The 16,258-nt window shown below is 44.2% G+C and overlaps 3 protein-coding genes across 3 annotated transcripts; 1 reads left to right on the top strand and 2 right to left on the bottom strand.

Annotated features, from left to right (window-relative positions):
• Positions 1 to 11,659: 11,659 nt before the first annotated feature.
• LOC115520214 (histone H2B type 2-E) lies at positions 11,660 to 12,158 on the bottom strand. The gene has a single exon (XM_030324377.1). The coding sequence runs from the start codon at positions 12,109 to 12,111 to the stop codon at positions 11,731 to 11,733; it is 381 nt and encodes a 126-aa protein (XP_030180237.1). The 5' UTR covers positions 12,112 to 12,158; the 3' UTR covers positions 11,660 to 11,730.
• Positions 12,159 to 12,399: 241 nt separating this feature from the next.
• On the top strand, positions 12,400 to 12,910 carry LOC115520213 (histone H2A type 2-C). The gene has a single exon (XM_030324376.2). The coding sequence runs from the start codon at positions 12,439 to 12,441 to the stop codon at positions 12,826 to 12,828; it is 390 nt and encodes a 129-aa protein (XP_030180236.1). The 5' UTR covers positions 12,400 to 12,438; the 3' UTR covers positions 12,829 to 12,910.
• A 48-nt stretch (positions 12,911 to 12,958) lies between these two features.
• LOC115520211 (histone H2A type 2-B) lies at positions 12,959 to 13,432 on the bottom strand. Its single transcript, XM_030324375.1, has one exon. The coding sequence runs from the start codon at positions 13,375 to 13,377 to the stop codon at positions 12,985 to 12,987; it is 393 nt and encodes a 130-aa protein (XP_030180235.1). The 5' UTR covers positions 13,378 to 13,432; the 3' UTR covers positions 12,959 to 12,984.
• Positions 13,433 to 16,258: the final 2,826 nt, after the last annotated feature.

A 16,258-nucleotide genomic window follows, 5' to 3' on the forward strand; every position in this document is an offset into this window, starting at 1 on the left:
ATATTTTGAGCTGGGTTCTAAAGAGTATTTAGGTTTTGAGGCATGTTTAGATTGGGGGCTAGGAGAAGGTGGTGTAATCCAGGCAGAACAGACAATGAAAACAAAGAACTTTTATGGGGCCACATGTAGCATGGGCAAAGGGCAGTGACGAGAAGTGAGCTTTAGGGGTGCCTCTGGCTCAGTCAATAGAGCATGCAACTCTTGATCTCAGGGTTGTGAGTTTGAGCCCCATGTAGGTGTAGAGATTACTTAAAAAAAAAATCTTAAAAAAAAAAAGTGAGCTTTTAGTACCAGGGACTCCATGCCAAACTAGGGAGAGGCTAGGTTTTATTCTAGAAACAATGTTGGAGCAAAGGATATGAACAGGCAATATACAAGAGAACAAACACAAAAGCTATCAAACTCATGTAGAGATGCTTGAACTGATTAATAATCAAAGAAACAAAAATGAAAAGAATAATGAGATATCACTTTACACCAGCGAGTGTAGAAAAATTCATAAAGTTGGATGACCCAAGGGTTGCTCTGGAAGTAGGCTCAGAGGAGCACTGATACCATGGTGTTGGAAGTCTGGGGCAACCATTCTGGAGGGGAGCTTGGTACTCTTTGTTCAGTTAAGAATAAACAGATTCTGGGCTTGCCTGGTGGCTCAGTCAGTTAAGCTAGGCTTTGGCTGGGGTCATGATCTCACAGTTTGTAAGTTCGAACCCTGCATCCGGCTCTGTGCTGACAGTGCAGAACCTGGAGCCTGCTTGTAGTTCTGTGTCTCCCTCTCTTCCTGCCCCTCCGCCGCCCCTGCTCACACTGTCTCTATCTCTGTCTCTCTCAAAAATACACATTAAAAAATTAAAAAAAAAAAAAAAGAATAAACGGATCCCAATAAGCAGTTCTGTTCCTGAGTTTTTATCTAAAAGATATTCTTACCTAGGTCCATAAGGGAAATGTACAACAATGTTCATTGTAGCACTTTTTGTGATGGGGAGTTAGAGCAAACCTGGATGTTTGTCACTGCGAGTGAGGAGATGAAATGTGGTTTTGCCCATCATGCAGTTTAATGCAGCAGTTCAATCAACAGATTGAATGTTCACATCACAACAGGGATAGCACAGACACAGGTTGCGTTCTGTGGGAGATGAATGAGCAGGAAAAGCCAATTTTTAAAATAGGATTAGAGGGGCGCCTGGGTGGCGCAGTCGGTTAAGCATCCGACTTCAGCCAGGTCACGATCTCGCGGTCCGTGAGTTCGAGCCCCGCGTCGGGCTCTGGGCTGATGGCTCAGAGCCTGGAGCCTGTTTCCGATTCTGTGTCTCCCTCTCTCTCTGCCCCTCCCCCGTTCATGCTCTGTCTCTCTCTGTCCCAAAAATAAATAAACGTTGAAAAAAAAAATAAAATAGGATTAGAGAAGGGAAAAAGTAAAACATAGAATAAGATATAAAACACGATCCCACTTACATACATTCTCAGAGAGTAGAAATTAACTAGAACTGAGAAAGTAAAAATGTGTTCTGCTATTCATCAGGCTGGGATAATAGATACAGCTAGCCAAAGAAATAGCAGGAAACATAGGTCTCAAGGACATGCTGCAGCTATATTGTCACGATCCCCTTCTTTGAATGACTACTGCTTTCTTATTCACTGAGAAATCTGTTCTAAAAGTCACAGACTACCAGAACCTTTTCAGTTTGAAATCACATCAACTAGAATGAAACATCCCCCTCCCGCCAAAAGGACCTAAATCACTTTGACACAGACCTTGATTTTCAACCCAAGTACAAAACTTCAGTAAGAGGTTTCTAAACACAACATTCATCTTTATCTTAACTTTGTGGTTTCCAAGGAAACAGGAACCTGGATACACTTCAAAGCCTAATTCTGATGTCCATCCTTTCACACAGCCCTGCTTTGCTTTAAGCCCATCAAAACTCTACAGTCCATGCTTCCCCACAACCTATTAACTCTAGTTTTTCCTTGTTTGGTGAGACACTTCACTGTTTCTCTGGTATATGTTCTTCCTCTTTGAAAACTAGTCAGTAAATATGGCTTGATATCAATAAATAGCTAAGTGCTGGTTGCAGGTTGATTGAGATAGGATGATTTTTTTTTCCTATATTTATTTCAGCATTCCTACATTTTTGGTTATTTACAATATTGTTAACTGCTGTAAATGCTGCCTCAATATCTTGCTTCTTTGACATTAGTAGTACAGCATAATGACTGAAAAGAGACTCTGACTTTTAATCTTGGCTTGGCCACTTACTGACATGTGACTTAACCCCTCAGTGGTTCTGTCTCCACATCTGTACAATGGAAATAATGATGCTACCTGCTGATAGTGTTATTAGGTTATTAGATTAGGGGAATAAAATGAGGTAATCCAGGGGCGCCTGGGTGGCTCAGTATTTAAGCATCCGACTTCAGCTCAGGTCATGATCTTATGTTTCATGGGTTCAAGCCCTGCACTGGGCTCTGTGCTGACAGCGCAGAGCCTGGAGCCTGCTTCGGATTCTGTGTCTCCCCCTTTCTCTGCCTCTCCCCTGCTTGTGCTCTCTCTCTGTCTCTCAAAAAATGAATAAATGTTAAAAAAAATTTTTTTAAATGAGGTAATCCGTGTAAAGTGTTTAAAACATTGTCTGGCACCAAAGAAGAAATTTTCTATTGAAAACAATATATATGACATTCTATTTTACCTTTGCATCTATTTAATTACTAGTAAAGTATGTTCTGTAGCTTTTTAGTTTTTATTTTGAAATGGTAATAGACTCACAGGAAGTTGCAAAAACAGTACAAAGAGTTCCATGTGTCCCTCACTAAGCCTTTCCCCATGGTGATGTGTTAAATACCTGCAATGCAATAGCAAAAACCAGAAAATTGACATTGGTACATTACTGTTAACTAATATGCAGACCTTAATGACTTCTCACATGTTTTTTTAACCTGAGTTCATGTGCGTGTGTGCATGTAATTCTATGCAATTTTATTCCATGTGTAAATTCGTGTAACCACCACCACAATCAAGATACCGTCCCATTCAGTCATCTCAAAAGAACTTCCCAGTGTCTTCCCAACCACCTCCCATCTCACCCCCATTCCCTGGAAACCATTAATCTATTCATCTCTGTAATTTATTATTTCAAAAATACCATATAAGTGCAATATATAGTATGCAAGGATAATTTTTTTTAATTTTTTAATGTTTATTTTTGAGAGAGAGAGAGAGAGAGAGCACGCTAGCGGGGAGGGGCAGAGAGAGAAGGAGATACAACATCCGAAGCAGGCTTCAGGCTCCAAGCTGTCAGCACGCAGCCTGACACAGGGCTCGAACTCACGGAGTGCGAGATCGTGACCTGAGCTGAAATTGGATGCCTAACCCACTGAGCCACCCAGGCACCCCAAGAATAATTATTTTTAATGCATAGAAAGCAATACACCTTTTGCACAAACACATAGAAGCAAAATTAGAATGATTGTCTGCAAGGGAGTAAAAAATAAACATACAAAGGAATAATAAGAAAAAAGGGCAGTGGTTCTACTAAATATATACAGCAAATACAGTAAAAGATCCTCAGATTATGTGTGATTTGCAAATTTCAGAAAAATAAGAGTAACATTTAGGAGCACCAATTTATCCTGCATGGCTCAGTCAGAGTAAAGATTAAGAGGGTCAGAATAACCTTCCCCAAATATTGCTCTTGACTTGCTCAGTAACCCATGCCAACTGTCCAGGGCCAATCCTCTGTACTCTCATCACCTGATTTCACACCCCTCCATGACCCAGTCAGTCCTCCTTAAAGAGCCTGACTGGCTCTCCTGACCTGGCTGAGGACCTAATCTATGACAGAGGCCTCAGCAGCAAAATTGACTAGTCAGGAAAATCACTTCAGAACATAACTCTTTTAAAGTTGATGTTCACGATTTTTTAAGTGATTGTACTAGCAGAGTCCCAATCCCAGACCTGTAGGTCCATACACAAGTCCCAGGAACACTTGGAGTCCATTGTTGCTGTCTAGATTGAGTGCTGGTTATATTGTTGAACATGTTTTATTTATTTTTTTTATTTAAAAATTTTAACGTTTATTTATTTTTGAGACAGAGAGAGAGACAGATCGCAAGCAGAGGAGGGGCAGAGAGAGAAGGAGACACAGAATCTGAAGCAGCTCCAGGCTCTGAGCTGTCAGCACAGAGCCCAACACAGGGCTCGAACCCACAAACAGATCTTGACCTGAGCTTAAGTCAGGTGCTTAACCGACTAGCCACCCAGGCACCCCTCTTGAAGATTTTTTAAACTGTTTTTCAGAATTAATGAAGATGAATTGAGGGTCTACTAGATGCCAAGCATTAGGATAGGTATTTGAAGCATTATTTTCACCAAAAATATTCTCACAGCACTGGGTTTTTGCTTTTGTTTTTCCTTAAAGCCAATAACCCCACTGTCCAAATAACCTCTGCTGACAATGATTTCAAGCATACATTCATCAAAAATTCAAATAATATTGAAAGATATAAAGAAAAAGTAAAATCCTCCTTCTGGGCTACCCAAACTCTTCTCCTTATGACTAGCCACTATTATGAGTTTTATCATATGAAATTCCAAAAAAATGTTTCCTTCATATATGCATGTATACATACCAATACATACATACACTTTTTTATTTATATCAAAAGGGATCCTGTCACTCTCTTTTCACCTATTAGATAGTTAAGTACTTTCTGAGTGTTTAATATTAAAAATAATACTGCTTTCTCTTTATTGAAGCTTGCCAGCTAATAAAATTGAGGAGTGCTAGAATATCATTTTGCAGCCACTAATGAATTAAAGGATCCAAGCATTAAGCATCAACAGCTATTGTCACAAAAAGGGGAGCAACTACACATTGTGTGTCTCCTGATAGAGAAAAAAAAAAAAAAATAGCACCACCTGTGCAGCAGTCTTGCCAGAAAGTACAAAAATGAATCTAAATCTAATCACCTTCTGCTCCATTTATTCTCTCTGTTTCTACAGGAAACGTAAAGGGACAAAGAATCACAACAAACTACATCACAGGGAAGCCATAGGCAAAATCCCAACTGGAAAACTCTACAGGAAAAACAACCATGTCTCTTTAACAAAGAAATTACACGAAAATAGAGATGGCGGCACCTGGGGAGGCTCAGTCGGTCAAGCGATTAAGCGTCTGACTCCAGCTCAGGGCATCATCTCTCAGTTCGTGGGTTCGAGCTCAGTGTCGGGCTCTGGGCTGACAGCTCGGAGCCTGGAGCCTGCTTCTGATTCTGTGTCTCCTTCTCTCTCTACCCCTCCCCTACTCACGCACTCTCTCTCACTCTCAAAAATAAACAAACATTTAAAAAAGAAAAAAAGGGGGCACCTGGGTGGCTCAGTCGGTTGAGCGTCTGACTCTGGCTCAGGTTATGATCTCGCAGTTTGTGAGTTCAAGCCCGCGTCAGGGTCTGTGCTGACAGCTGGGGGCCTGTAGCCTGCTTCAGATTCTGTGTCTCCCTCTCTCTCTGCCCCTTCCCTGCTCATGCTCTCTCTCTCTCTCTCAAAAATGAATAAACATTAAAAAAATTTTTTTAAATAATTAAAAAAAGAAAAAAGAAAAAAATAGAGATGGATGGGAAACATATATTAGAGTTGAAAGACGTGTCAACCAACCATTATGTTCAGAACTTATTTGGATTCAGATTTAAACCAAGCATTTTTTTAAAGCTGTGACATGTAGATTAAGTTTAACACCAACTGGATATTTGATGAATTAAGGAACTATTGTTAATTTGTTTAGATGTGACTTGGTATTGTGGTCCTTATCTTTTAGAGATACATAAGGAAATATTTATGGATGAAATAATATGCTGTCTGTGATCTGCTTCAAAATGATACAGGACAGACAGTCTTAAGTTGGTAATTGATGAAGTTGGGTAATGGGTATCTTCCCCTCTGTGTATATGTTTTAATTTCTCAATTATCAAGAATTAAAAATATGCTTTTATTTTTTTTTTTTTAATTTTTTTTTTCCACGTTTATTTATTTTTGGGACAGAGAGAGACAGAGCATGAACGGGGGAGGGGCAGAAGAGAGGGAGACACAGAATCGGAAACAGGCTCCAGGCTCTGAGCCATCAGCCCAGAGCCCGACGCGGGGCTCGAACTCACGGACCGTGAGATCGTGACCTGGCTGAAGTCGGACGCTTAACCGACTGCGCCACCCAGGCGCCCCAGGAATTAAAAATATGCTTTTAATAAAAAGCTGCTGTTGGGACACCTGGGTGGCTCAGTCGGTTAAGCGGCCGTCTTTTGATTTAGGTTCAGGTCATGATCTCAGTTTGTGACTTCCAAACTTTGCTCTGCGCTTGGAATTCTGTTCCTCTGTCTCTGCTCCTCCCTGGCTCCCGCACCCACACTCTCTCTCTCTTTCAAAAATAAATAGGGGCGCCTGGGTGGCTCAGTCGGTTAAGCGGCCGACTTCGGCTCAGGTCATGATCTCACCGTCCGTGAGTTCGAGTGCTGACAGCTCAGAGCCTGGAGCTTGTTTCAGATTCTGTGTCTCCCTCTCTCTGACCCGCCCCTGTTCATACTCTGTCTCTTCCTGTCTCAAAAATAAATAAAACGTTAAAAAAACTTTTAATAAAAATAAATAAATAAACTTTTTAAAAAGTAGAGGGGTGCCTGGGTGGCTCAGTCAATTAAGTGTCTGACTCCCATTCCGGCTCAGGTCATGATCTCGTGGTTGGTTGGTGAGTACGAGCTCCGAATCTGGCTGTGCGCTGATGGCACAGAGCTTGCGTGAGATTCTGTCTTTCCTCTCTGCCCCTCCGCCGCTTGTGCGCATGCGCGCGCTCTCTCAAAATAAACTTTAAAAACAATGTTTTAATAATAAAAAAAGTAGGAAAAAATAGAAAATAGAAATAAAAAGCTGCTATTTACCCTCCCTGCATAAGTATCTTGGAGGATTTTGTTTAGACATTTTTGTTTTGTTTCATATATGAAAAGGGAATTGTGATAGTTATTGTTACATTACCCACTAAAAAGTTTGCACCACATTCTTCTCCCACTAATAGTGTATAAGATTACCCCATTTCTCTAACCTTAACCAGCACTGGGCATTAGCAAACCTTTACATTTGACCTATTATGGATCTCACAGACCCCTGGAAATCTCATGGTTCCTCAGAGCGCCATGGTGGCTGGTATCAGCCTGGATGGCCTGATGCAGCCATTTCTATGTTAAGGGATACCCCATTGCAGTGAATGGATACCCATTTGAGGGCCAGGGTGCCATCTGCCCCAGAAGGTGCTTTAATGGACATAGACCCTGTGGCCTCTGAGACTGTGTTTTCACTGCCATTTGTGTTTTCACTGCCATTTGGCTCCTTCCTGTCTCCATAGTCACATTAGCCTAGAAGCTAATGGGGTTCTCTAAAGTCTGTTTCCATATGTCTGGTCTAATCTGGCAAGGTCTGGGCTCTACCTTCCGGTGTAAACTCGTTTTACTGTGCTCTCCTCCTTGCCCTCCAAACGCTACCTAAACTTGCCCTCTAAACTGCTTCTTGCAGTTCCTCCTACTTCTCTGAGCCAGCTGGCTTTTGCTCTCCCCCAGGCCTTTGCCCATGCCACCCATGGCCTGGAACACTCTTCCTTCCCATCCACCTCAGGCCTCATCCTAAAGTCCCCTCCTCCCAGAGGCCTTCCTCGCCCCCACCAATGTCAAGTTAGGCCTCCCTCCATTGCACTATCTGTGCCCGCACTTATCCCACTTAACACTCATCACACTTTATTATAGTCACTGGTTTAATATCCAACTTCTCTCCTAGGCACTAAAAGTCCAGGGAGGCAGAAGCCACTCTATTCTGTTGAATCTTGTATGCTCACTGCCCAGCAGATTGCCTGATATCTAACACACTCAACCAATTTTTGAATGAAAAAATGAATCAATGATATCATGTCTAGCAATGCTTAGGAGTCAGAGAAGAGGAATGATCCTAGAGAGCCTTTCTTATAGAACTTAATATCAATAGATACTTAATAGATTTACAAAATTAGTAGACAAAGATTTTCCATTGCCCATATGAAATGAATGATGAAACCTAGTCTCCCTAGGCACAGGGACAGTCTTGCAGTTAAGGGTCACTTGCTGAAACCCAAACAGAGCTGCCCTTCAGGCTTACTACTCTCTGTGTCAGAATTACTGATTACCTGTATTGTGAGCTATGTTAACCTCCCTCTTAAAGAAAGGCCCCCTCCCCAGGCCACATTGTGAAACCAAATATGGTAAGAATTACTGATAAAGTTTTATGTTTTCTGTTTTATTTTTTTTCTCTTGAAGGCCAAACTGAGGCAGTGATACAGGCCACTGGAGGTTTATCAGCAGGTAGGTGATGAGGTCAGACCTGTGCTTGGAAGATTACTCTAGCAGGAGAACATGGAATATCCAAGAGGTTTGATCCTAGAAGAGGTGAGATGCAACCCTAACACTTTCTCCCACTTGAATAGAACAGGTGCGTGCAAGTGGGTATGATAGAGAAATGAAGGAAGAGATGTCATTTGAGCTGGAAGGTATGACTTTGGCTTGAAAGAAAACTCTGGCCAAGCCAGAAGGAAGGAGCAATCCAATCCAGACCTGGGAAGCAGCAAATGGATTTAGTGGAAGGTGAACAGACCATTTGAAGTAGAGCAGAAAACCCACCTAACCCTATAGGAGAGCAGTAGGAGACACAGCTATAAAAGGAGGAAGAGACAGATTTTGGAAAGCTTTGAATATCAAGCTTTTTAAAAATGTGTGTTGGATTACAGCGCCACCACTTACTTCCTAAACAATCCTGGACAAGTTATTTAACTTTTCTGAGGCTGTTTCCTTTATCTAGAAAATAAGGATGATGATAATGGAATCTACTTCAGTGGTGCCAGTTATAGATCGAATGATGCAATGCAGAAGACCATGAAGTAGTTAAGTGCTCAATAAGTAGAGGCAATTATTATAACAATCATTGTTAACCCCAACATAAGCAAATAGACAACAGATGTCTGAGCAGGAGAAAGAAGTGATGAAAAAGGTTCTTTAGGAAGATTAAACTCACTATCACTAATTAGCTCCCCTCTGGAGTTAAAATTTCAAATTCTATCACCTCTTCCCCTTCCCCACTCTGCAGTTTCCTTGCTAGTGAACACCATGCCCAGGAGGAGCCTGAAACCAGTAACCAAGACTCTCTCATATTAGTGAAGGGATTCCAACTGATAAGCAAGTTGAGATATGGCCTCTCCGATGGAGAACCAGAACCCCCTCAGTCCCCTCCCCAAGGATTTCAGCCACCACCATCACCATAGATTTATATACAGGGCACATCCTGAAAAGAATAAAGCAGGTGATATTCCTTTTAATTGTAAAGCATAGATAATTTCCCCCCAAAATCCAAGGAGGGATCCAGGTTTTCAGAGATTGATCTTACTCTCTCAAATCCCTTAAATCCTGAACTAGCAGTTTATTCTCTGGAGAGTTTCTGAGGAGAAGTCTTTCTATGCCTCAGTTTCCTCAACTATAAAATGGGAGATAATAATGGTAACTATTTCATGAGGTTCTTGTGAGGATTAAATGAGTCAATATGTATAAAGGGCCTGGAGAACATTGTCTGGCACATAGTAAGTGCTCTATAGGTGTTAGCTAAACTTTCTTAAGGACTTTATTTCTTCTACCTTGTTTATAATGCTTCTTATTTGTGGTCATGTCTTTTTAAATGACTAAACATTAACAGTGTCCTCATAACAACCTACTTCAACCCCAGTGCACCTCTTGGGTAGAAGTAATTTTGGCCAATGGTTTACAAATATTTATCCTTTTCCACAGACCCAGCAGTGGTTGTATCTGTTTACTTCATTTAATGAGAAAATATATTGCAGATAAAAAGAAAGCAGCCAAGCTTTTAAATTAATCGGTAATTTTATTAATACAATAGCATCTACACATACTTGAAAACACGCATGTGGGAAACAGAAGACTGATTCAGTTCATGATGTCTGGAGTCCGTCTGAATTCACAAAACTCTTAGGATCAACCCCAGAACCCCTTAGCCAAAAGCAGAGTTGAATAACTGATCAGTGTCTTCATCAGCAAAATCAAGGCTTGGACAGAAAGACTGTGAACATTCTGTAATCACACAAAATAAAACTAAAATGCAATTGTCCACGCATTTGAGGATACAAAGGTGGAAAAGTTGGCTGCATGACCAGTGAACCAATCCCATTGTTTTTCTCAACCTCCTTTGCAAAAGGGTTATTAACCTTGCCTGTCTTACAGGGTCTATCTTTTCGGGGCTTCCTGATAAATGAGAAGGTGAGTGTAAATTAAATGCTCATCTCCATGGGGAACAGAGGATCAGGGTGGAAGTGATGGGTTTCAGAAAAGGAGACTGGAAAAGGATTCAATGCTCTGAATTTAACGAAAATCCAAAAGAGGTTACGCTACACTAAGGAGCGTATAGGGAGAACCAACCGTTGTCACCTATTTGGCGCAAAAAGAATCTTAACACGGGCCTCCTCAGAGATCTTGCCCTGAGGTGACCACGGACGGACTTGGGCAAAGAGCTCCAAAAGCATTTCCATTTTCATGTCTTCACATGTATCTAATGGAAATGAACGGCACCCATCCATCCACGGGAGCGATTAAGAAAAGGATGGGGTGGGAAAATTAATTCGACAGATCTTAATAATTCAGTAAGTATTTAAGTGTCCGCTTTGTGCCAGGCACTGATTGGCACGGACAATACAGAAAAACAGACCAGCAAAGTCTCTGTTAAGGGGTTGAGAACAAAGACCATACCTAAGAAACGAACCAATTTCTGACGGCTGCTAAGAGGAAGAGAAAACCATGAGACCGGATGACAGGCAGGAACAAGAGGCGCAAATTCCTGAGTGGGACTTGGGAAGGCCTCCGAGAGGTGGCTTTTGAGCCCAGACCTCAGTGACCAGCGCCGTGCAGTGACCTAAGGCCGGAGCGTTCCGAGAAGAATTAAATGCAAAAACGATCCACAAACCGAGAAATAACGGGAATTTCAAAGACCCAAAGTAAGCAGCGGAAACCAGAATCTACAAATTCCGGAGCGGGCGGGTGATTTTAAATATTCATGTCGTCCAATCAGGGAAAGGCTAGGACCCGGCAGCACAGGCTCCACCCTTAACGCCCAGACCGCTGGGATCCACAGGAGGCCACACCGCAGGGCAGAACTGGTGACTGGGCACCCAGGCAGCTGCCAAACGCTCGGAAGAATTCTTCAGCGCTCTGACGCAATATCCGCGGCCCCCGGGGCTTAGTTGTCCTGGGACTCTTTCTTAAGTGAGGATGACCGAAATCACTCATTTCGTTTTAGAACACCGATGAAACATACACCCAACAGAACGACCAGGACACAATAGTCTAGGGACGGAAGGTGAGGAGGAACAGATTCTCCAATATCTTAATTCGAAAGGATTTGTAGGAAAACTAAGACAGTTAAAAGTCTTTAAGACGCGCTCTAGATTAAAAAGCAAAGCCAGTCACGCGCCAGGAGTCTCAAGTTTAAGAAAGGCTTAGATACTACGTGTGCCATCTTCCATGACCTTTCGCAAGTAAAACTTACTTTGTGAGAAGGAAGTGAGGGGAAAATAAGTGAACAAAGCTCTTTTCTGGTGATTAGGTGGGTGGCTCTGAAAAGAGCCTTTGGAGTCAAGCGGCCGGCGACCCGTGCGAGCGCCGTGTCCCGGCAGGGACTCACTTGGAGCTGGTGTACTTGGTGACGGCCTTGGTGCCCTCGGACACGGCGTGCTTGGCCAGCTCGCCGGGCAGCAGCAGGCGCACAGCCGTCTGGATCTCCCGGGACGTGATGGTTGAGCGCTTGTTGTAATGCGCCAGGCGGGAGGCCTCGCCGGCGATGCGCTCAAAGATGTCATTGACGAACGAGTTCATGATGCCCATGGCCTTGGACGAGATGCCAGTGTCGGGGTGCACCTGCTTGAGCACCTTGTACACGTAGATGGAGTAACTCTCCTTGCGGCTGCGCTTGCGCTTCTTGCCATCCTTCTTCTGGGCTTTGGTGACCGCCTTTTTCGAGCCCTTCTTGGGCGCGGGAGCGGATTTTGCCGGCTCAGGCATTGTACAACACCACACGCGTTAGCAAAGAAAAGAAGTGCGAGAATGGGCGGGCCTGATCCTTTTATAACCACCGTATGCAAATTAGGGCTCCAAAAGTCCTTCATTTCCATTGGGCCTTGCAGGGACCTTGCGTTATCAGTAATAACTACGTAACAGCACCTACTCTTGGCCTTATTGGCCAGTTCTGGAGCCAATTTAGGACCAATGAAAAACTCGTTCCTGACCCCACCCCTAGCAAAGCTTATAAAGGCTTTTCAATCGCTGAGCTTTCAATCCTGTTTTGTTGTGAGGTTCAGAGCTTTAGGTGTTCTAACCTCACTTTCAGTCATGTCGGGTCGCGGAAAGCAGGGAGGCAAGGCCCGCGCTAAGGCCAAGTCGCGCTCGTCCCGCGCCGGCCTGCAGTTCCCGGTGGGCCGAGTGCACCGCCTGCTGCGCAAGGGCAACTACGCCGAGCGGGTGGGGGCCGGTGCGCCGGTCTACATGGCGGCGGTGCTGGAGTATCTGACGGCGGAAATCCTGGAGCTGGCGGGGAACGCGGCCCGCGACAACAAGAAGACGCGCATCATCCCCCGCCACCTGCAGCTGGCCATCCGCAACGACGAGGAATTGAACAAGCTGTTGGGCAAAGTCACCATCGCCCAGGGCGGCGTGCTGCCTAACATCCAGGCCGTTCTCTTACCAAAGAAAACCGAAAGCCACAAAGCCAAAAGCAAATAAACCATGACAAGCCAAAGACCAAAGGCTCTTTTTAGAGCCACCCAAATTTTCAAAAAAAGAGCTAATGCGCTATTCCGTGATCAGCCCCTCATTTGACACTTTGGTGGCTCTTAAAAGAGCCTTTGGGGTTAGTGGGGATGGTCTCAAGCTTCCTAATTACTTGTTCTTGCCAGGCTTGTGACTCTCCGTTTTCTTGGGCAACAAGACCGCCTGTATATTGGGCAAGACGCCGCCCTGGGCAATGGTGACACCCCCGAGTAACTTGTTGAGCTCTTCGTCATTTCTCACGGCTAGCTGCAAATGGCGGGGGATGATGCGCGTCTTCTTGTTGTCGCGGGCCGCGTTCCCCGCCAGCTCCAGGATTTCCGCCGTCAGGTACTCCAGCACCGCTGCCAGGTACACCGGCGCGCCGGCCCCCACCCGCTCGGCGTAGTTGCCCTTGCGCAGCAGGCGGTGCACTCGGCCCACCGGGAATTGCAGGCCGGCTCGGGACGAGCGCGACTTGGCCTTGGCGCGAGCTTTGCCTCCCTGCTTTCCGCGTCCAGACATTACGGCCAAAAATGCAGTTACAGCTTCTTATTCAAGGAGAAGGAAGTGGAAAGGATAACCAATTTGGTGTAATTTATAAGAGCTACCGGGAGGGGTGAAGGGAAGTAGCCCAATCAAACAGCCAATCGGAAGGCAGAAAACGGACTCTTCGTTTGCATCCTGCACTACAAGGAAATGACGGATTTCGTACGTACCTACCAATCGCTGGGAGCCACATTAAAGCTCCTAATTTGCATGAGAGGATTTTTAAAGAAAGAAAGCTTTCGGACAAAACGCTGGTTTGGCGTTTTACTGAGTGGCAATTTTTGTTTTCAGTTTAGAGAAGGCGAGGCGGAGGTAGGTGGGGGGTGGGGAGAGGGGGGAGGGAATTGGTTCTTTTTTTTTCCAGTTTAGAGCTAGAAGGGAAATCCTAAGGACCCAAAAGGCCTGCAGAGGGGCCTCCAGCAGATGCAGAGTTGTTCCCACTCAAGGGTAGGGATTCTGAAGCCAGTTATCCCCTTGAGCCTTAAATTACTCTCCAAGTCCCGCCTTTTCTGTCTGTTCACAGCTGAACTCCCAGAAAAATTACCAAGGCCGTCTGCTTTCTCTGCAATTTAGTCGTGGCCTTCGGTGTGGCTTAGCCCCACCCCCAGCCATCCCCGCTCCTCGGAATACACTGTAACCAAGGACTGAAAAAGATCTGTCCTCCTCCGGACCTCCAGGAGGCATCCGATTACCGCCTTGAAACTTGCTCCTTTGGCTTTCAAAATGTCCCCCGACTTTCCCCCATCCTGCTCATTTTCCTCTACCTGGCTCTAAATTCTCGTGTCTGTCTGGGCTCTGCCCCCTACACAAAACCCCCCTCCATTCTTCGCTCTTCCCGAGGAGTCTTCCCACTTCCATGCTTTCAACTATCCCAGATTTGTTCTAGAAGCTCAGACCCTTACACTAAACCGCTTAGTGGGTACCTCAACTCATTTGTCCCAACAACTCGACCAATCCAGATGCGAACTTACCCAAACAACCGCCTACCTCCTCTGTTTGCTCTTTTTCGCCAAATTACACTTAGAATCCACTCACCTGCATCTCAACAGCATATCTGGCTACTTACTTAGCATCTCTTCACTTTTTTTTTTTTTCAACGTTTATTTATTTTTGGGACAGAGAGAGACAGAGCATGAACGGGGGAGGGGCAGAGAGAGAGGGAGACACAGAATCGGAAACAGGCTCCAGGCTCTGAGCCATCAGCCCAGAGCCTGACGCGGGGCTTGAACTCACGGACCGCGAGATCGTGACCTGGCTGAAGTCGGACGCTTAACCGACTGCGCCACCCAGGCGCCCCTCTCTTCACTTTTTAATCCATGTTCCTGTCTGCTTCCTCACTGCTCTCTTAGATTTCAGCAACAGCCCTGTAACACTTGTTTTCCTAATCTTCCAACTTCCTTCTAGAGAAACCTGGAAAGTTGTTTCTTCCTCCTCAGCTTCCCATCCTGGGTGGTTCTACATCCCTCACACCATTTGCACCCTCTCCTGAGTGTTCCATGAGGACTGGAGGACTTAAATCCTATTCATCGAGCCCATTTCTGATGTCCTCTCTTTTATCCTCACCTTTATTGAACTGACATTTATCAAGTACATGCTACCTACCAGGCAATGGGTATACAGATAAGTGAGACTAGTGCAAAGAACTGTCATGAGATGCTTCTAGAAAATAGAGGAAATCTCAAGTCTGCAAGTTAATATCAGCTATCTGTAGCTGGTAAGAATGTTGGTATAAACATGTGAAACACCCAGATCCAATCAAAGGTGATGGGAGAGTGCTTTTTCAATAGCAGAATGTACCTGAAGGTAATTCTAACTCAATCAATTATATCATTTCAGAAGATGCATGTGTTAATAGAAAGATGTAGTCCACACAGAGTCTAAATGAGGCAATTACAATAGGAATGTGTTGTTTCTCCAGCACTGTGAATACACACACACACACACACACACACACACACACACAACCAAGGGTCCTTGGTTGTGAAATCATCAGCCTTTCTTACAACCTGGATGAAATATTTCTGAAGACTGCCCAACTCTCTTAGCTCAGATACTGGGCTCGACAACTTTCTGATTATTCTACTTCAAGATAAAAATATGAGACTGAGAATGCATGAGCTAGTTATAAGACACATCACTAGAAGTTAATGAATTTGCACCCTAGACTATTCATAAATTTCTTGTCTGTTTTGTTAGTGTGAGTCTCTCCCCAATGAGCCAATCAACGCTGGAAGTTCTGACAGTGTCAACTTTTCAGACCTACAGGGTCTGAACCCAGACAGTCCAGATTGGGGCAGGGGGGCTACTATAACTCTGGTAGCTTGAGAGACCCTGCTTGAGGGGGCACTGACCTCCCCAACTCTTCCACTTTTTATCTCTTTTTTACCTCTATCACAATGACTCTGTGCTGTTAGGAAAGATGAAGGGCAAAGAGAATATATGGAACCTTATGTGATAAGCCCTATGCTGGGGGCTACCTATGAAGTAGATGTAATTGTTTCACAGAAAAGGAAAGTAAGGCTCAGAGAAGTTAGGGCACTTGCTGAAGGTGACATGGCCATTTACTAAGACATGGTTAGAACTCAGGTCTGCCTGACTCAAAAATTGTGCTCTTTATACTACTTCACTCACTAGATGTTGGGCTTCACGAGCCACTTAACTTACACAGCCTCCCCTTCTTTCTCTGGTAAAGAGAGAAAGAGAATGAGAGAAAATTAGATTTAATATTTTAGATTCCATCCAGCTATAAAACCTTATTAGATTAATTTAGATAGGCCAATCTCCCACAAATTATACCAGGCTCAATTACTATCTATTGCTCCCCAGAGCTCTTTTCCCAGCATTCTTACCAGAGCTA

The sequence above is a fragment of the Lynx canadensis genome, chromosome C1, assembly GCF_007474595.2.
Source record: "Lynx canadensis isolate LIC74 chromosome C1, mLynCan4.pri.v2, whole genome shotgun sequence".
Classification (NCBI taxonomy): Eukaryota; Metazoa; Chordata; class Mammalia; order Carnivora; family Felidae; genus Lynx; species Lynx canadensis.